A 20,956-nucleotide genomic window follows, 5' to 3' on the forward strand; every position below is an offset into this window, starting at 1 on the left:
ATATCCATAGATTCAGACACAGTCTTAAATTTGTTTTAAACAAGCCAGTCCCCTGTCTGCACCTTTAGGGGTTACACACAAATTCCCAAATTAGCAGGAACACACTAAATTGCAATGAAGAAAGCAGAAAGAATTTTGAAGGCTGTTACTCTTGGGACAGCTGAGAAACAGTTCTCAGTATTTCTCAGGATGTAGATACTCAGATCTGGTTCACAGTAGCTCTGAAAATAGAACAATACATGGACTGAACAAAAATGATTTCTAAAAAGAGTGCAAGATCCATTACTAAGAATGTAATAAGTGTTTGCAAGAAATGATACAGAGCTGATTAAACAATGTAGAGATACAGAACTTCTAAGCACAAAGACAAAAACTATAAGAAAAAAAGCTTTACAAAAAATTAAACTTTGCCCTAGTGTAGATGTAATAGCTTCCTACAGTGACAGCCTTTAGCGAAGTTAAGAGAGTAAGGAAATATGTATTAGAAAGAAAACAGAATATTACTTTCACAGGATATATATTAGTATATTATCTTCTAAGCATTTTAGAGAATTTCAAATAGGAGAGAAAACAAGAGTCCAAAAAACATGATGCACTTTCTCTGGGCTGATACAACCAGGTATGATTTAGAGATACAGTACCAAGGACAACACCCCTTCCTCTCACTGCAATCTTTTGAATGATGCATTTGCATTATAATTTAACAATTTTTTTACTTCATTTTTGGCTGAGTATGTATCACAGGACAGCTTGAGTAGATGGGTTAACAGAGAGATTAACATAAAAGCCGTTTGCTGGGCCAATTCTCTGTTGGGTGGAAAGCTTGCAGGTCCCAGCGTGTGTTCTCTCTGATGGAAAGATAAGCTGTTTTTTCACTCAGGAATTTAAAAAATATTTTCAATTCCTTCTTCAAATGTGATTTATTTATTCCTTTTCCCCCATGCTTTTTATGTGAAAGATGCTGAAGACAATCATATACGAAAAATAAGCATGAATATATACGTATGTATGTGCACACACATTTTGAATTCATGTGCTTCTAGGCTGCTTTGCATAATAGATCTGAGCACTAAGAAAATACTCCTCTACTTACTCTATTTTTTAACACTGTGTATGATGTGTATTTAACATGATTTACTTTCAAATGGGCAGGATGGCTAACTACAAAAGCAAAAGACAGTAGTGTCATGCAGTATCTTCTGCATTCCCAGTGATAATGACGGGGTATCGTATGAAGACAATGCATCAGTCTAATGTAGCTTATCCTGCTACCCATTGGTTTTATGTTCTTACTTTTCATGGATCAGGGGGCCGGTTAGCCCAGTCAGTAGAGTGTAGCGCTAACAACGCTAAGGTCGTGGGTTCGATTCCTGTTCAGTCCCCATGTGTTGCCTGATCGAGTCGAGAGGTGGCGTCCCTGGCAGCAGGGAGGCTGGATTAAAATGATCTCTAAGGTCCCTTCCAGCTTAGGCCATGATATGATCTTTCTTATAATCACCAATAGTATAAACACATCCATCTGCAACTGCTAGCAACTCCAAAGGGTATTTCCCTATTTGATATTTTTCAGTTTCCAGCCTTGGAATTGAAGTTCCTGGGTAAAGTCTAAGTGTACCCACAGCTGATGGACACTACCACCGCTTCATCGCATCCGCTGCCTTTAATGAAGTTCAAATAACCTAAACCAGGTAGGAAGACCACTCCGGCATTCATCTAAACCATCTAAAACAGTGTGATGGGTTTTTTTTTACTTTTACCATGCATACAGCCCAGAATCTTTGACTCCAGGGCAGAGCTATCAACACAAACGAAAACAATACACAAAGCAGACACGAACCAAGCCCTCGTCATCAGGTAGCACTGCACCACCCACCTGTCATGTGAAAATTTTAGCTGCTGGGTCTGTTGTTCATGAGCATTAATCAGCAGTTTCTTCAGTAGTTCACACTGTTGGTTCAAGTGCAAATCGCGGATTTCCTGCTCTTCGGCACTGTGAGTATTGATCATCTCAGACCACTCTTTAGTGTGCTGTGCCACAATCTCTTTGACCTGTAGAGAAGTAAGAGCAGCTTTGCTAGAGGTTCTCAGATAGGCTAGGAGATCAACTGTTACCGTTGCTGAAGGTGATGTAAAGACAGTCATAAAGATTATAAAAAATGCAGCTAAATAGTGAAAAATGAAGTTCCACAAATGCAGGTGCTTCACAGAGTAACAAAGCCACCAAGGACACTACCATGTATTACAAAACCAACCGTAAATCAAGCCCTACTATTAGGACTCTCTTAAGGGCCCTGAATAAACTGGCTGCATTTATGCTCTTGACTGTACTACTGCTATTTTAAAACTTTCTCTAACACTGGGCTCATAATAAAATGGTTTCACATTTTTGTTTGCCAAGAAAAAAAAAAGAATTAAAGTTTTGTAATTAACAATGAAAAAATCCTAGTGAGTGGGATTTCTCTGAGGGCTTAAATACAGGCTTTGATTTTGTGGAGACAAATACAGCCGGTTTACAGAGAAATTCTGTATTTAATACAACCTGAAGATGGGCTACATATCTTTGTTTTATATTCATTAAGTCAGCAGGGAATCTGACAAGTATTCACCTCTTACTTATCTCCAAAGACTCACAAGAATAATGAGAATAAAGTTCTGGAACGTTTCCAGGAAACAATATGGTATATAAAATATGCCTCACAATAAACCTATTTTCAGGTAGTCATTTCAACTGCTACCGTGGTAAATAGTAGCACCTGGCTCGTCATTTATGAAAGCTAAACCTTACTCTTCAACTCAAAAATTGCCACCACACTGCTCAGACAGTAAGAGATTGATGCCAATATTTTAGGTGTGGGCTCTGCATAATGTGGAACAGACTCTCCTGCAAACACTGATGATGCTGAAGGAAGAAAGGACCTCAACAGCGCCAGTCTCCATTCTTGCCTGGAGATGCTCCTCTGCAGGCCCTCCTACAGAAAGCTCACATTGTGTAATAAATGTTTCCTGATGAAAAAAAGAGTAATTTTTGTAACAGCTCAGGGTGACTACCATCACCTGAAGGCTAGGCTTACATTAATCAATAGTTAAATAGTGGTCCCATCTCAAAATACATAGGATTGGAGGCAGAAGCAGCTACCTGGAATTTTCTGCAGCTGTCAAAAAACCCAACAAAACAATTCTGAAGCAAGAGATTAGCGTGACTAGTAATGGTCTAATTCCTCAGGGTGCTTAAGAGTGAGTGTACCTCCAGCAAAACGAGCCATGCTTATTTTCGTGCGTGTGGGTAAGTGTACTACTAAGCCAGAGCCTATCAACTGTGAAATGACAAATACATTGAAGGATGTGGAGCAGTTAGTGGGAGTAGTATCTTTAATAAGATATTCAGAAGGCAATACTGCCTTCTAAGCCAGAAAACTACCATAATTCAGTTTTAAAACGGGTCAAAACAAATTCTTGGATACTGGTAAGGAAAAGATACTTACTTACAGACGGAGTTTTTTAAAAGGTTGAGGTGCTGACACTCCAGCTCACCTCTGGCACCTACCTGAGGCACTTAAGCTAGGACCAATTTTAGTCCAAACTCCTTGTACTACTGATGCGAAAAGGTGGGCAGTTTCAAATTAGGAAACATCTAAACACTGTCTGGAGATGCCTCAAGCAACTAGACACTCCAGTTAGGCTGCATGAATCTCTTCTCAGTAGTGATCTCATTTGCCTTATCAACCCTCAAAGGAGACTCAGAGCAGACTTCAGGGGAACTGAAAGTAAGTGATGCCTGAAGTTCTTGGAAAAACCCATTGCTTATTTATTTATTTTCAATGCAGAGTTTCCAGATGGAGCCAGCTCCATCCACGATTTGGAGAGAAAAAAAAGGCATAGGTAGATCCAAAGTCCTGACTAACCGGCTGTAATTAGGACCACAGTAGAAGAGGGACCACATACTCAGAAAACTGCTATTGTCACCATGTTCGAAAGTATTAATATTTAAAAAAGACAAGTGCTATTATGTGACCAGCAAGCAGGCAGAGTCAGCAGCAAATCCCACTGTGTGGCACACAGCTTGGCACAGGAGCCAGCACATGGTTCCTTACACAGATCTGTGACTCAAATCCCCTTCCTGCAGAGAGCGCTCTCACTGGGCTCTGCCCGTCTCAAACATCGAGAACTGTGACAGCGCTGGCCAAGTATTCTCCTCCACCGCTTGCTGCTGTGTGACTCTTCCAGACAGTCTGCCACTCGGGACGAGGTTTCAGGCTAATGTGAAGTATCACAAAGTGCAGGGGATGTTACCAGATGAGATCTGATTCCCTGTCACACTGAGCGTTTTACATTGCCCTAAAAGGATAGGTACATGTTCCAGAAAACAAGAGTCTGCTTTTATTCCAAGCCTCCTTATGCTGTCGAGGAAATGCAAAATAATTTTGGCATAAAAAAAGAATTATGACTTAATAAAAAAGAGTGAAACAAATAAATGTATTAATAGTGGAAGCCATGGTGAAAGCACTTATTTTGTGACTTAACTGCAAAGAAACTACCAAAAAATCAGAAACTACGAAAAAATCAGACTAACTCGAGTTGGAAGGGGCCCATAAGGATCATTGGCTCCCAAAGAAGAAACCGGCAAGGAGACTTAAGCTTGGCAGTGGCTTAAGTATTTAATCTGAGAAGAGAGCAAGTAAGAATCGTAAAACACCTGCTTGTGTTTATGGACAGATGTGCTAGTGATGTGCTACTGATTCCAAAATCAACATGCAGGCTAAGAAGCAGGTATAGCTCCTCATAAAACGAGTTTTTCTCTAGGACTGGGAAAGAAAGAGATTTCTTTTCTTAAATATCCCTCAAGCTAGAAGTCTAATGTCAGGTAGAGCAAGACACAACCTGATGAGAAGGATGTAAGGAATTTGTCAAACACGAGTTACAAGACTCGAAATACCCAATTTGACTTGGATTCCGATGACCTTAGAACTCACAACCATTAAATCATCTAACACCCAATTTTGCTGCAGATCTGTGATACACTTCAAAGTTCAGATGTAGCAAATTGAGCGTACATCCCTGCTTTTCTCCAATTTATTAGTCTCACAGTTAAAAGGAGTATTCATTTGCATTGGCTTGTACTCTTGTCCTACTTTCTACTATTAAGGTAGTGTTGCTTATCCAAAAGAATAAAAAACTAACCATTAGCTAACTTCTCTCTTTCCTGTTCTACCGACTGTGTGTGCAATCCTATCCTTTCATCTGTTCCAACACAGGGCCTAAGAGACTAATTAAAATCTCGATAAGGAACTTTCTTTTGCATAGCATATATGCAAGATGTTTGTTTAGTCACTAAGTTCAAGCAGGAATAATCTTTGAAGTAATCTTTTTTTCTTTTTGTCCTCTGTCTGCTTGATATTGGAACCTAGTTTTCTAATGCAGAGGGGTAATTTGCATCTCCTAGCTTAATTGTGTGTGAAATACATATTGGGACATTCAGATCTAATTTAAATATTTTATGCCAAACTTGTGCTGGATGTTTCCTCATGACAGGAAGACTTCGGTGCAAAAGAAGTACATGCACATCGCAACACATAGCTACACTGGAGGATGTGAGCAGTAATTAAAGCTGAATTATGGTACCATTTCATATCAAAATTAGTGGGCCAAATGCTGAGAAATACTGAACAACTGTTAATTAATCAAACTCCCACTATATCAGTGTAACGCATTTGGCATCTCAGAATTTAATCTAATTTAATTGCATCTACCTTCATCTAGGATAAAAGTTAATTTCCCTATGGTCTTGAGCACTGTTTTCCAATGTGTTGCTTGCAAACCTCTGAAGGATCTCCAGGAAAAATTCAAGGGCCCCCACACAGTAATTGAAACAAAAGAAGTCTGTGGGAATACTAAAATGGGTACAGAATCTGGACAATTTTGATGGAACCACTGTGAGTAAGACATTGAAAATCACTGACCTAAAGAAAACCACAGAGGAGTGGTTTTGCCGAGGAGATGCCTTGCAGAGGAGTTCTTCAGGAATTACTCAACACAGACAGGCTTGGCATTTCAAAGGAGCTTAGATTTAAGTCTCCTTTAAAATGTCATCCTAAAACCTGACATGGGAGTGAACAAAAATCAATCTTTTTTTCCTGGTATGGATTCGATGGAAAGGACCCAGTTTGAAATCGGGATTTTAAAAGTAACACTGTTCAAAAACTGCATACATTTGTGGAAATGGAAACCATGAGTCACATTTATTGGATTTGGAAGATTAATAAACGCTCAGATGTCCCTTCTGTACAAATCACACCTCTTAACTCCAGACTGTGAATGACACAGGTAAGAAGCAGAGATCACAGCACAGAATTTTCTACATGGAGTAACTTGAAATGAGTTTTGGAGCTTATGTCTGGATGATAGGGAGCTACTGCTCCTCAGGGAGTTTATTTCACTATGAAATGAATTAACTATCTTTTTTTAAAGTTGTCAACAAATTTACTTTTATTATGGAAATCATTCTGGACTTTTCACAGGGGAAGGAGACAGGGAGATGAGAGAGTACACTCGGTTTTATTCCTCTGGGTCTTCCTACAATTTCAGTGGAGCAGGCAGCAATAAGAAATAAACTATCTTTAGAAAATGATTTTCTCCACTTGAAATAATAAAATCAAAGAATAAAATTAGGAGAAGAAGATGAAAATTATCTTCTTCTAGTCTCCAAGATGTGCCTGCTTTTGTTCATATTTTCTATACTTGTCTGATTGTTTTCATAGGTTTCAGCTTTTACTAACTGTGGTCAGTCTCCTGTACTCTGTCCTTCCTGATCCTTTTGTACATGGATGTGCCTTCTAATGTACCTCCCACTCTCTATTTTGGATAGCTTTCAGAAACTCAGAAGCATGTCAACAAGTAGATAAAACTTTCAAAGGAAATATGAAGTTGGTGGTATAGAAATATAGAGGAAGCAGCTTGAAACAACTCTATGTGAGCCATGAATCACAGTTTGAAAAAAGCTTTTTCAAGTGAACTGAGATTGAGTCTTAGTGCACTTTTATTCTCCAGCATCTTGGAGAAAACAATGCAACTAAGCAATGGGGAAGAAAAATGGACCTAGGAAGACACTTGGTTCAAGAACAACTTGGGCATCTTCTTCCACAAGAGACAGACTAGAGTGTTGTCCATGGCGACAGTGAGGGAGAAAGAAAAAGAAACTTCTTTATGTATATATTTTGGGAAAGTATTCAGCATCCAACTTTCATATAGCACATATTCTCTTTGTTTAGCTAGAATGGATACAAATGACTAGTTTTGTTTTATGAGGTATGAATATGGCACTTTTTTCAAAAATTTCAAAAGGGCAGGAAATTGATGTTGACTTAATTTTTTTTAAGAAACACTTTTAGACACTCAATTACTCCCATTCTTTTCAACATGTTATTATTGCTGAAAATCATTCATATGCTTCCAAGAAAATTAACTACCACTTGGGTCTCAAAATCTCTTTTTCAGATGTTGCATGTGTTAAAATTGGCTGTTTGCTTACCTTAGATTTGTGATCTGATGTTAGAGTCTGAATTTTAATTTCCGTTTCTTTCTTCAGTTCAAGACAATTACTTCCTCTAAAAAAAGCAAAATTGCAAATGTGTGCCACAAGTTAAACATCTCCCCATTCAGTCAGCTCTTACTAATTAAAATGTTAATCAAAGTTGAAGTGCTGCAGCATATTGGAATGAAATTATTTCTTCTGGCAGTTTATTCACAACTTACAAAATATTGTTGGATTAATGATCATTCAATTCAAACACCACGTGACTAATCCTAGATTGGCCCAGCAATTATTCTGTTGATGAGGATGTGTCAAGCATCTCCGTTTATGGTACTTGGTTCCTTTTCCAGGCTTACAATACCTTGCCAAGAGAAACCAGTTTCTGCCTGAAAACTTACAGGGATATTCATTGCCTTACCATGATTTTATCCTCCATTTCAAAAGTAATTTTTGTTACTTTCTTGTTGTTTTTGTTGTTTGAGGCAGAGAAAAAAGAAATCATTCGAACAGCTAACCTCACAGGGCAATCTGAGCATACTAAATCTGAATGCCTATAAAAAGTCTAAGTGCCCCTCTGTGAGAAAACAGAAGTGACCAGGTTGCGAAGAAGGGGGTCTCAACTCATCTGGATGAATTCAAGCCATCAGATACCTTTAACGACTTGGAAAGCATCCAGTCTTGGAAACAGCACTCCCTCCTGCAATAAGCTGAATACACCACAGTCTTTGGGTTCCAGTGAAGTTAACGGGGTTAAATACAAGTTGCAAAGTTTGTTTGGTGCAGGAGTGCATGATTCTTAGTAACAGGCTGGTAAAACGCCCGCAGAGGGTCTGTGCTGAAGCTTTCCTGATGTTCCCGTGCACTAGGACATGGATGACTTCGACCTCTCGCCTACGGAATCTCCTTCACTAAGCCAAATCACTTGGGCCACACTCTGGGTGGGATGGATGTACAGAAAAACTATTTCACTGCAGCTACAAAAGTAATTTCAATTACTGTCTCAGCAAAGTCAATATACTTTTGAAGGCTGATAAGCTCCATCTTTACCAATCTTGTTCCCTTTTTTGCAGTGAAGGGTTTTTACAATAGAACACAAACTCACAGATTAGAAGTCTCTGCTTTTTTTTTTTGTCTGGAACAATACAATATATAGAGAGGAGTCTGTTTTAACATCACTGTAAGTTGCTGTGTTGGATGATTCAGTGATGTAAAGGGGTGTAACTCCACTGAGTGGATGGAGCCACATTCATCTCATCTTCTGAAGCTGGCGCTAAGAAGAATGGTTATTTGCTTGACTGCAGTAACATGAATCCATATTTGCCCTAGAACACTTAACAAGTTTAAATCCTATTTTAATATCAAAGTACTACAAAACTTGTGCAAATTAGGAAAAAATTTTATCATCAAACGGTAACAGGAAAACCCTTACTGAAAATAGTAGTGTGATGTGCCTTGTGTTCCCAAGGGCCACCAGAGAGACTAGGCATTTATTTTCTAGACATAGCAAGGAAATTTTGCTAGAGGTTTCTAATATTCATCTGACACCTTGGAAGTAATATAGAGACAGGTTCTGAAAAACTCTACATGAAAAAAAAAACCAACAAAACACAAAAACCCACCTGGAAAGAAAGTGTCTTTGATAATGCCTGTGGGTAGCTGCAATCAGAGTCTGGCTATAATTCACATATCATTTGTCATACACTAGGAGACTGCTGCTTAGGTGAATCAAATCTATTTTATCCCAGATTAGTCTAACTGGTTCAACCACTCCGCTTCTCAGAATCTCGGACATCAAACCTACCAGCTGATCCCTTCTCTGGAAATGAAGCTTTCATTATATCTCAAGACAACGTACAAGCAGGATGGACATAACGAGAATTGTCCTTAACTGCAGCGGCGTAGTCCATGGTTAAACCATCACATCACAGTTGGGAAAAAATACCCAGGACAGCCCAACCCAATGTCACATGTCCATGCTCACACACACACACACACAGGCTTGAATTTCTGAACAGTCCTGATAGATCAGAAGGATCTTTATGTGCCCTCAACTCCACTTCAGAGTGGGAACACGAGCCTACATATATCCCCATAAGCCTCTCTGAGATTTGTAAACATCTGAAGTGTACAACAGAAATAGCACAGGGAGCAAAATCCTGTCCATCTGTCAGTGAATTCACATGTGATTAAAAAATTCTACTTTGCTGAATAATATCCAGTCGACATTTGTCAGACCACGTGGCAGAAATGGACCACGAAAAACTGCACAAAAAAAGTCAGAGGAGAATGTATTCTATACACCTATCAAAAAGTCTCTTTTTCAGTGAAACTCGACAATTTCACCTGACAGGGAAATCTGACAATTTCAATACAAATGCCTTGAGAATACATTCTACATGTGCTTTTACAACTTAGATTGCTTTTAAAAGTTCCAAAATGACAGCCAAGGACATGAAGCATGTCCTATACCTAGTAAACCCAGGACCGCTTATTCATCAGGTCATTTCAGTTCAATAAAGTGTTTAAGTCTCAACCAACGCATTCAGTTTTACATGTGTGCTTAAATATACAGCAAAGTTGGGGCAAACGGAAGTGTGTGCTTAAGGACCTTGCTGAATGGGCTTTCAGGGCTATGTACACATGGCCCTGAAGAAACCCCTTAAAACACTTCTATAAAGAATTAAAAAATGTTTTCACAGAAAGTCTGTGCTGATACTGAATTGGATTCGGCTGTTTATTCAATACCAAGTCTTGTAACACTGAAGATCCAGCAGATGACTGAGAGCTCTGGAGTCCATGGAAAGTATGGAGTCATGGTAAGGAACACTGTTTGCCTGTGTACTGCATCTGCTCTGGAGTAGTCACTTCTAACTCTTTGTTTTTAATTTTAACTCCTTATGATAATTAAAAAATATCATAAAGGCTTTGGCATCCATGAAAGAAGCATTACAAAATTAAGAAATAATACTGCAAGTAGTCAGCGAAGTGATCTCCAACTGACAACCAAATTATCAACTACTTTTGTACTTGTCCCATTTGGGGTTACTCTGGAAAGCGTTGTTACCCAGCGCTTTCTGTCATTTACTGCACAGAGACTGCCATCATCACCTTTAACTTTCTTCATTTGCTGTTTTGCCTAGACAGGCAGAGGCACTGGCTTCTTTTCAGCCCAACAGGAATACTGATTAATGACTCTTGTGATACGAGTCTAAATATCAGAGCATAGGGAAGTCTTTCTCCCCCCATGATAATTATGTTGCAATGTCCAGGGCTTAGTTCACTGCCACTGCAGTAAATACCTTGACTGTAATTATAAATCCAGCTATATCAATAACCTTTTGCTATGTTATATTAAATAGAAATTGAATCAAAGCCACAGTAAATCAATCAGTCCTGTGGTTTTTCCCTCTCTGTTCAGAGTGGCAGTTATTTTCTGGAAGGAACTACTTGGATTATTAGTATTCAGGTGCTTGCAGTTCTCCTTTCTCAGACAAAGAAACCCAATGTGAGCTTTTTAAAGAGTTTGTGAGCTTTTAATCATTTAGTGAGGAGAACTCTCCTTACCTTGCTTACTTCTGACATCTCTATTTCTGTTCTGCTCCAAGTTTATAACATGCACACTCAAAAGCCACTGCCATTCCAGAAAACAAAAAGTATTTTTGGAAGAATCCTCGGCAAAGAGGCATCTATGTTCAATATTCAGTGAGTGAGATGGTTGCCAATTGTTGTTGCCAGATGACAACAACATGAAATTAAAGCTAACTATTAGCTTAGCTTGATACAGGACAACAGTAATTCCTGCTTTTGCTCACAGTATTATAGCATAAGGCAACACCAGGTCCTGCTACGTAATACCAGACGGACATTTTAAGGAAGTCAGCAGTATCTTCCAAGGACCTTTCTGGGACAGCTAAGAGATTCACACAAATAATGTTCCAGGCCATTGACTAGTGCAAACCAGAACAGCTTCACTCAAGTCAAAGGAGTAATATTGATTTACCCTGGCTGAAGATCTGAAGGGGTATTTTTGTCAATATGAAATTTCAACTTCATAGCACAGCAAAACTATTATTCTAAAATGTTCAGGATTTAGAAGCCAGCTTTTTCCCCCAAATCAAATCATTGCTGCTTTCCAGTCATTAGAGCTACTGAGGACCTTGGTCTGCTCTCACAGAATGTAACAGCGACATTCCCTCAGGAATGCAATGAGACCAGCTCAAATCACACAAACAGAAATTTGAAGCAACTCCTTCACTTTTACTTTTAAAACTCTGATAGTAGAAGACCAGAGAAAGGCGAAGTGAGTACAAGATTTACTGCCCATTGCTAGAGCCTTCAAGCAGCTCATACTCAGTTTCACAGCGGATGCTGACTGAAGCTGCAATTCATTCATCCGAATGATGTTTTTATGAATACTTTATTCCAGACCACAAAAGCGTAAAATGTATTTGAAGTCTAAAAAAAAAAAATTAAAATAATATCTTACCCCTTCTTCTTGATTGCCTTCTCTAACAGTTTCTCGTATGATACCTTTTCTTTATCATATTGTGCCACTATTTTGTCAATTTGTGTGCAGTGCAACTTCTGCATAGCGCTGTGCTCCTGGAAAACAGTAGGACCTTACAATTAGGTTGCTGGATTTTTAATGTTTCGTTTTCTTACAGTGTAAAAATATCAGTGTACGAACAGATAACTTTGACAATGGAATTAGATCTGGTTAAGCTATCTGGTTTTAAAAGTTCCAGGTATTCCACCACAAGTGCTAAAACATTTCTTTTTTGTTTGAAAAATTAGAATCTGTAGTGGACCTTAAAAATATGCTATACCTTAAAACAAAAGAAAGATGGGAAAAAACTTCATCTTTTCAAATAAACGTCCATCTGAGTGCAACATAAAAAATCAGATTTACAAGCTCAGATCATATCAAAGTTTCTGAACACAGAGCGGAACAAAATTCAACACAGTCCCTGTTTCCTCTGCGTATCTCACACAGAATACAGTGCTAGCCCCTTGGCCACTGCAAATTAAATAGCTCCAAGCCCAAATGCTAAAATCAAATCATCAACAACAGACATGCTGAAGATCTGGCCCATGACCCCTAATGACAGCAGCAATCTTAACATTAAGAAATTCGCTGCAGAGCATCTCCCTTTGCAGGTGCCAAGTATTTTGTGTTCAGATGCAAACAGTTCCAGGTGGTAACATGTTCTAGACTGATTCAGCACAAGCTGTGCAATCTCACTTTCAACTACGCATGCAGACTGCCACAGGGAGCCCTTCGCCCCCCTTTTCCCACCCCAAACAATGCAGCACAACTGATAAACTGGACATACAAGGCTACCTATGGAGTATTACACATCAGTGCTAACTGCTGTTGCTACTGTAGTTACATGACTTACACTGGTGAGTTGGCAGAAGAGGTTATCTATGGAAGGGGAAGAAAAAAGCTGTTCCTGTGATGACAAGATGAATCCCTAGTGCACGTTACACACTTGGGTCTAGCATACAGGCAGTTCCTTTCCGTGACAAGACTTTATTGGCAACAACACACCTAGTGCTTACATGTAGACTTCATCATTTAACTTGACTTCATATTCTCCTTTATCAAGAGAGTTGCTCATACTCATGCAAATATTCAACTACCACAGGGAGCAGTAAATCTTGATTTTACATTACACTAGGAAAAATTGTTGTTTGCTAACTTATGTTATTAATATCCAACTGCTCCACATTTTATCTAATTTTGATAAAAAGCCTTTCATTAATTAATATGGCCTCTTCCATGACTTTATTTCTATCTTGTTCTACAGCTCATTTTGCATTTATTCTATCCTCGCAATTCTACTTCTCTTTGTTATTATTTTCTATGGACCTGTGTTTGCCTTAACACTGTTGCTTCCTCTAAAAACACTAATTAAAGACTTTTACATTCACTTTTTTCCAAAGCATTAATAGAAATGTTAGGATGCTTTTAAAAATCTAGCCCTGGGCTGTACCTTAGCACTCCGACATCTGCCAAGCACTTCCCTGGGGAATGTGTACACACCAGCTTTGGCAGGGAGTAGTTACACTGAATAACCAGGTAGGGAAAAATACAGACAGTAAAAAGAATGACATAAGTTTGACAGCACCAGTAAGACCAAGAGCCTCTCCCACTCTCTCCTAGATAAACAAAGCAATACGATTCTTGCTATAAAAGACAGCACAAACATTGCAAAAGCATGAGCCATCTGCCCACTCATGTGACACTCTCCATCATCTTGGGGGCATATCATACAGGCCTAGAATTCCTGCTTCTCCTTCGGGACAACCACAATTTAAGACTTTTCTCTCTCACAAATCCACTGTAATATTTTGCTGCTCACTGGCCAGGCACAACTCTATCTGGTATCTGAAACAGATATATAGTGGAACTCAACCCCCTCATTTCCTTCCCTGGTCCTCCTCTTCTCCATCCAGTTCACGGAACATAGAATCATAGAATCATAGACTGGCCTAGGCTGGAAGGGACCTTAGAGATCATCTAGTCCAACCTCCCTGTCATGGGCAGGGATGCCATCTCTTGACTAGACCAGGCAACACATGGGTACCAAGCGGGAATCGAAACTGCGACCTCGGTGTTGTCATTGTTGTCAGCATCGCGCTCAACCCGCTGAGCTAACCGGCCCCCCTGTGTTTGTGCACAGTATAAATTCTGTCAAGATTTTAAGACATATGAGTTGGTTTGCAGCATCTTAAAACACCCTCAAGGATATTTTGTTTTCAGATGCAAACAGCTCCAGGTGGTAACAGGTTCTAGATTGATTCAGAATGTTTGCAGATAAAAGTCTCAACTAGGTCTCTCATGATTCCTCAAGTCCACTGAATTTGCAGTTTGAATTCACATGCCTTTTACACAAATAAAGTCACAAAATTATGTTTAATGATTATATTACAAACTGAAACCACAGTTCAGCCGAGTTCTGAGACACCACCTAACTGATATAAAAAGACTTAAATCACAGCAAGACCATCCATGGGAAAAAAGTAAAGAATCATATATAGTTCTATTAAGGAGGCAGTGAAGGGGCATTGGAGCAGAAATCACAACTCAGTCTACTGAAGAGGAAGCAAGTTCCTATGATACAAACTGTTATTTCTGTGTCTGGTATTTCCCTAAAGCAACACAAATACTCCTGTGTACAAGCAAAAACTCAGTTCTGGAATATTCCCATTACAGAATACAAAAATGAGGAAATAAAGAAACTGTCATTTCCAAACTAACAATCCGTTTTGCCAAACTTGATTAATTCAGAGTCCCATACGCTTCTGTACCATCACTTTTGCACTGTGAAATGGAGTTCTCCTATGCTGTTTTTTCACTAGGCTTTATTTTAAAAAGTACATATATTCAATGTAAATATAAACATGCAGGAGATTAATTCTGGGATTTCTATTTTTCAGTGGTAATTATGCAATTCTGGCTACTGTCTATGGCCATATTAAATTCCTTAAGGGGGCATTAGTGACTGTTGCTGTCTCATCCGAAACCACTGGAATCATACACTAAAATCAACTGTTGGGGTGTTGACCGTTAAAAGACTGTATCAAGATAATCCCTCACTATCCTCCTTGTTCTGTCTAACCCAAGATGCACGAAAACTATGTGACATCCCAGCAAAATATTAAAATTCAGTAGTTGTCCATAGAAGACATCTGCTAACAGATGAATTCAGTGACTGAGACGCCTCCTTGCCTTTGTAGCCCTTTGACATACGATACCACCCCAGATCATTCACCTAAACAGCACCCAACATCTAATGTAATAAAAGAGATATAAACCAATGGACATAAGTCAGAAACAACAGCCATTCTGCAGTTGCACAGTAATATTCATACTGGGAGATCAAATTTACTTCAGAGAATGCCAGCAGGAAATACTGTATTTCAAAAGCTGTCCGGTGCTAGTGTTTTGATGAATGCACTGTTTAAAGAAAATCATGTCTGCAACATGCAGAAGTGGCTGGACATATTATTTTAAAATTATCAAAAGCACAGGTTACTAGACCTAAGATTGAAGAGAAAGTTATTCATAATATGGAAATTTTTTTTAAAATTATGATTATTACATTTGTTTGCCACTGTTTTTCAGAAGTCAAACGAAATGAATACTGCAGTATCAGAGGTTGACAATTGGCAAAAACCACTGCAAAAGCATTGGTTTTCTGTTTTGCTTGTTGGCAGTTGTGTCTACAGGTGTCAGAAAGGTGCATTTCACTTGCCTGAATTTTAAACAGATCCACGAAGGACAGAATATCTTTGTTGCTTTCTATACTTTTGAAGATCTTGACATTGCTACCTTACTGCCCTTTAAATAACAGCAATATCATAGATGAAGTAGAAGAACCCAACCCATATGTTGGCCGAGAGGTTCAAGCTCCTTGCAGCTGCTGCTAGTCTACTTTAAAGTAGACCATGATGAAATCTGTCATGCAGACAGAATCCCAGAGGCCTGGCCTTTCCGGTACCAGCTTCTTGAATCCCATTGACTCCTGTGGCACCTCAATAATCTCAGGCAATAACATCATGCTGACTGTTTCTTTACAAGTAACATTTTTTCCAAATTCCCTTTGTGAATGTGTGGATTCTTGAGTAAGCTGACTCATTTCTTGACAGGGACACTTACTCATTTCTTCCTGCCCCAGCCTATAGGACCAGCTTTGCTCACTGTCCAACAGATAACAAAGAATTTGCCCTAGTAGTTAACTACAAAGATTTACATATAATCCTTGCAACCTGTTTTCCCTTAAGAATACTGTATTCCACAATCACAGCAGTTGGAGTCAAAATACTGAAAATGGCTGAAATACTGAAGAGAAATAAATAAAAAGAAAGCATCTTTCTGGTAGTCTGAAAAGTCTGGCACCAGAATGTTTGTATTAACCTAGAAATGTGGTACCTCTAACAGTTCTGAGAAAACAGAGATTGATGTGTTTTCATATAGAGCAACCGACCTTCTATGGAGCTGTTAATACTTCTCTACACTGAGTGGAGGCTGTTAGTAAAAGGGACCCTCACTGTTCTGGTGCTCCTTAGTTAGCTCTGCCCACAGCTACCAGATTAGCTCCTACACCGCTTCCATCAGCGCTCCTTCCTCTCAGCCTGCTCTCTCCTCCACACTTGCACGCGTGTGTATTCTGTAAGGCATTTTCTGAGGCCATCTTTAGATGGAAAGGTATTTGACTTCTGTTTCCTTGAACAACACAAACAAATCCCCTCCCTCCTGTTTACTAATTCCTCCTGATCTCTAGTGTGTCTATGGTTAAATGACTACCAACCTATTTCTGGAACTTTTAAGTTCAGTCTGCGTAATACACAGGCTTCCTCAAGCTGATCATGGATAACTAACTTCATAGCTCTCCTGCTCCATCCCAGCTCATAAAGTGCATCAGAAAGAGTGATGAGCATACCAAGCACTTTCCCTAAGATCATCTGAGAGCTAACATGGCCACACTTTTCTGTTCAGACTCTTCTCTCCAAATTCAAGCAGGTGCTCTTAGTGGAGCCTTTAGCAAGGCATGCTCTACAGAGGCACTTCCTTGTTAGGACAGACTTGCACTCTCTACTCAAGACCAGCAGGACACAGGCTGGCTCCAATCTAAAATAGCTGTGCTTGAGCTGAAAGCCCTTCTGAGTGCACAGCATCTTCAGATTGTGCCTGGCAATTTTTCCCTCAGATTAGCGGAAGTGCGAGCCTGAGCAGGTGGATCAATTCCTTTAACATTAGCAAGTGCAGTCTTACACTGCTCTGGGTCACACGTATCAGGGACATAGATCACTGAGTACGGTCGTCTCCTGTGTAACCACGCTGCCATTTTCATCTGCAAAAAACCTGCCATAGCAAGCCACTGGATGTCTTCCAACGAACGAGAAAGTAGTGTTTAAAAATAAGAAGTTGCCTAAAAGAGCAGCCCTATGGAGGTCTAGAAATTGTCTGTGCCCAGAAACATGAATAACAGACACTTTTTGAACATAGGCTTTGCACGCGCTAAAATGGAGAAATCACTCATTTCCCTTCTGCAGAGAGTCAGCAAGGAACTTGGAATGTAACTCTTTAATTTTCTTATGTTGCTTTTAATACTAAGGGCCCCACAAAGGTGCCAATTATTGAAAGTAATTTCTTCATACATCATTGTATAGGCACAGAGTCCCATGCTCAAACAACAGTCATGAAAATACACACAAAGACTGATATTAAAAATCCTCAAGCAACTACATCATATCAGATCTGTAATGAAATCTGTGATCAAAGAGAGCACAGGGGTAACTGCCCCAAAAGCCCAGAATGGATTTGTATTTATCACTGAAATTCAGAACTTAAGATACTTTCTTCACTTGTTACACCTCTCTGTGTAACAAGAGTAACAGTATTCCTATGATAAAGAGAAGGACAAAATTGATTGCTATTTTCTAACATAAAGTATAATTGTGATAGGGTATTTGCGACATTGCCGCCAACAGTACTGAGCAAAAAGCTGACTACAGAGTAATTGACATAAATCTAAGTGAGGAGGAATAGGGCATTTCAGTTTCCAGATATGCATTCCAGTTCTCTTTGCCCATTTTGCAGTTCCTCCAGTGTCCGTCTTCGATGCAGCACCTTCTCACATTATTATTGCCTTTTTTCCCAAGCTGCCTGTCAGTAAGATATGCAAGAGCAAGCTGGATAAAATCATTACCTGGAAAAGGTGAGTTTTGGATGCTTATATGGGTCAAACAAACATGCACTGAAACTTGGAGAGACATACAAAGGGTTTCTAAGGGGAAAAATGCTCATTGGAGCATATTTCAGTGCACTTAAAACAGGTACGCTTTTCTTGGTGGTCCGACTATTATTCCATAGTTTTTCCCTATAATTTAATTCAGGGCTGTCTGGGCTAGTAAGTGCTGCAACTTTTTTCAATTAGAGTCTGTTGCTCAGAGAGCTCTTAACATTCATACCTTTGCATGTTTCTTCTTTAAGGCGTTCAACTCTTTCTGCTGTTTCTTTAAATGTTTTATATAAGCCTACAAAAAGAGAAGGTGGATTAATTTTTCTGTGGTCATATTGACTTCAACCAGATAAAATCCTGGCTACCAAAATGATTAGGAACATATGTTGAAAAGCTTGTGTCTGTACTTACCTTCATTTGCTTTAAATCTTCTATCTTCACTTGAGGAATAAGATCTATACCTAGGAAGGCATTGATACAGTTTATCTAAAACATCATACGTACTAGTATATCTCATACTTTTAAATACGAGTTTTACCAGAGAAGCCTACATTTAAGTCAGCAATTCATGTTTTTCACTACATAAAAAATAATCCCAGGTTAATGAGAAACTTATTCATCAAGATATAGCTAAGATATAGTTAATTTTCAAATGCACTGCTCAATCAATTGCCTCGTGAAAAAAGAAATGAATCAATGAGTGTATTTTAATCTCTTACAGTTCTGGACTGAAGTGTCAAAACACTGCAATCTAAGAATTGAAAAAGGTCCTTTTCTGATAGCACAGTAAACCATTTAGGTACGTTACAAGTGAACCATGCAAATTTCAGAACTTTTGTCCTTAGCTAAGATTGCTCTGGCACCTCTTGTTTCAAAGGTTCTACATAGAGACTGGGACATGACAACATACAAGAGTTAACTGAGGTAATGTAGAACCTTTTTGGAGGCTAGGTCTACTACTTCTCCTCAATTTACAACACAAAAATCTTAGGAATGAAAATGTCCTCTCAGCCTGCAAGTCAATGCAGTCAAATTTGCATTTTGGTTAATACCAGGCTATGAGAAAAGGAGCAACAGTACTAAGGCTAAAATACTACCACTACCAAGGCTAAAGAAGAGTTACAAATTAAGGAGAAATACAAAATCATAATAAGTAAAAATTCTAATGAAAATTCACTACAACAATTAAATCTATCATACAAGACTATTTAGATGAATGAGAATACATTTTGATCACTAACTGCCATGCAAACGAAAACCAACTTCATTCATGTTTATGCTTTAATGTTTTCTGACATACTAGGATATTTTAAAACTCCTAAGCACATCCTACATGTAACCATTAATAAAAATATCAGTACAATGCCATGAGAGTTGCAATGCATAGTTTGTTTCTGAGATTTTACTCCAAAATGCTCACCTGTACATAAATACACTGCAAACCTATTTAGTTAACTGCTCTTAAGAGTGTTTATGGACTATAAGATTTCCCCTGCCTTGAAAAGGACTTTCTGCCTTTTAAGGTCAATTTAACTATAAAATACTAAAATGCTGTAAAAGGAAAAAAAAAGGTGAGGGGGTAGGGGGAAGGCAGGCAACCTCCGTAGGAAACATGAATTTTTACTTCTGTTAGAAGCATGAGATTCTGCTCAATTACATGGCACTAACATTAGCCTAGTAAGTGAGACTGGAACAGATTTAGGCACAGATCATGTAACTATTACCAGAAGTCAGAGAACAAGAAACCCCAACATCCTTGGCTATTTGAAAACTTTCCCCACACAGTTTATCTTGCTGGATACGCAATTTCTAACTGCAAGGTAGAGTTGTATGTTGTAACAACTGTGGAATCATCTAGTTCTCAAAAGAGCATAGACAAATAATACAAAATAACGATTCTTACATAAAAATAAACAGCTCTATTTCAACAGGTGAGAATATGAATAACAATTGTTTCAGGTAAGAATGTAAGTACCGAAATCTCAGTTTAAGACTGGGGCTGCATCAGGCATGCTGTGTTCTAAACAAACTTTCTCATGATTTTATTTTAAAATGCAGACACAATTACTCTGCTCATCAGGTCTCACTCTATAGCAACCAGGAATTAGTTGCCAAACCCTGCAAATTTTGTGATTATTGCACAATAAAACTAGTATTTGTGCATCTTTCTGATGATACATGAAATATGGGAACACCCCACTGCATAAAATATCCTGGGTTTTACACCAGGGAAAACTCTGGAAGAGTTCAGGTACCAGAGAGGACCTGTTTTATTGCCAAAAGTGGCTCCAGAGAAATGGTATCTTGTTTCTCAAGAGATCCCTTCACATGCGTGTATTCAGCCACAGCTGCTTAAGACCAAGAGCAGTCAGTCAATGCTCCTTTTCACTCCTGTCAACCTCTTTGGGCCAAGGCAGCTGAAAGAGAAAGAATCAGATTCCAGCTCTTGTGGCCCATTAACAGAAATATTTATTGTGTTTTATTCAGCTGTACAAATTTGTTTTCTCATTTAATCTTTATTACCTGTGATACATGAGAAAAAATAATCCCATTCAACTCCTTAAAATGATTTTGTAGAGTGAAAAGTGAATAGAGCAAGGAAAAAGTACTTATTCACTTACAATTGAGCACATTTAACATGGATATTTTTTACAATAAACATGCCATTTCCATAATC

At 38.8% G+C, this 20,956-nt stretch overlaps 1 protein-coding gene across 3 annotated transcripts in view; it reads right to left on the minus strand.

The window, feature by feature from the left end:
* PLCB4 (phospholipase C, beta 4) overlaps positions 1 to 20,956 on the minus strand; it is a 90,050-nt gene that overhangs the window by 9,911 nt on the left and 59,183 nt on the right. For all 3 annotated transcript variants that reach the window (XM_009877960.1, XM_009877962.1, XM_009877961.1), the window contains 5 exons: positions 18,691 to 18,740; positions 18,509 to 18,574; positions 12,015 to 12,130; positions 7,526 to 7,601; positions 1,874 to 2,049 (listed from right to left, as the gene is read on the minus strand). In XM_009877960.1, coding sequence (XP_009876262.1) covers positions 1,874 to 2,049; positions 7,526 to 7,601; positions 12,015 to 12,130; positions 18,509 to 18,574; positions 18,691 to 18,740 — 484 coding nt within the window. The remainder of the gene's footprint in view (positions 1 to 1,873; positions 2,050 to 7,525; positions 7,602 to 12,014; positions 12,131 to 18,508; positions 18,575 to 18,690; positions 18,741 to 20,956) is intronic.

The sequence above is a fragment of the Apaloderma vittatum genome, unplaced genomic scaffold (assembly GCF_000703405.1).
Source record: "Apaloderma vittatum isolate BGI_N311 unplaced genomic scaffold, ASM70340v1 scaffold3121, whole genome shotgun sequence".
Lineage (NCBI taxonomy): Eukaryota > Metazoa > Chordata > Aves > Trogoniformes > Trogonidae > Apaloderma > Apaloderma vittatum.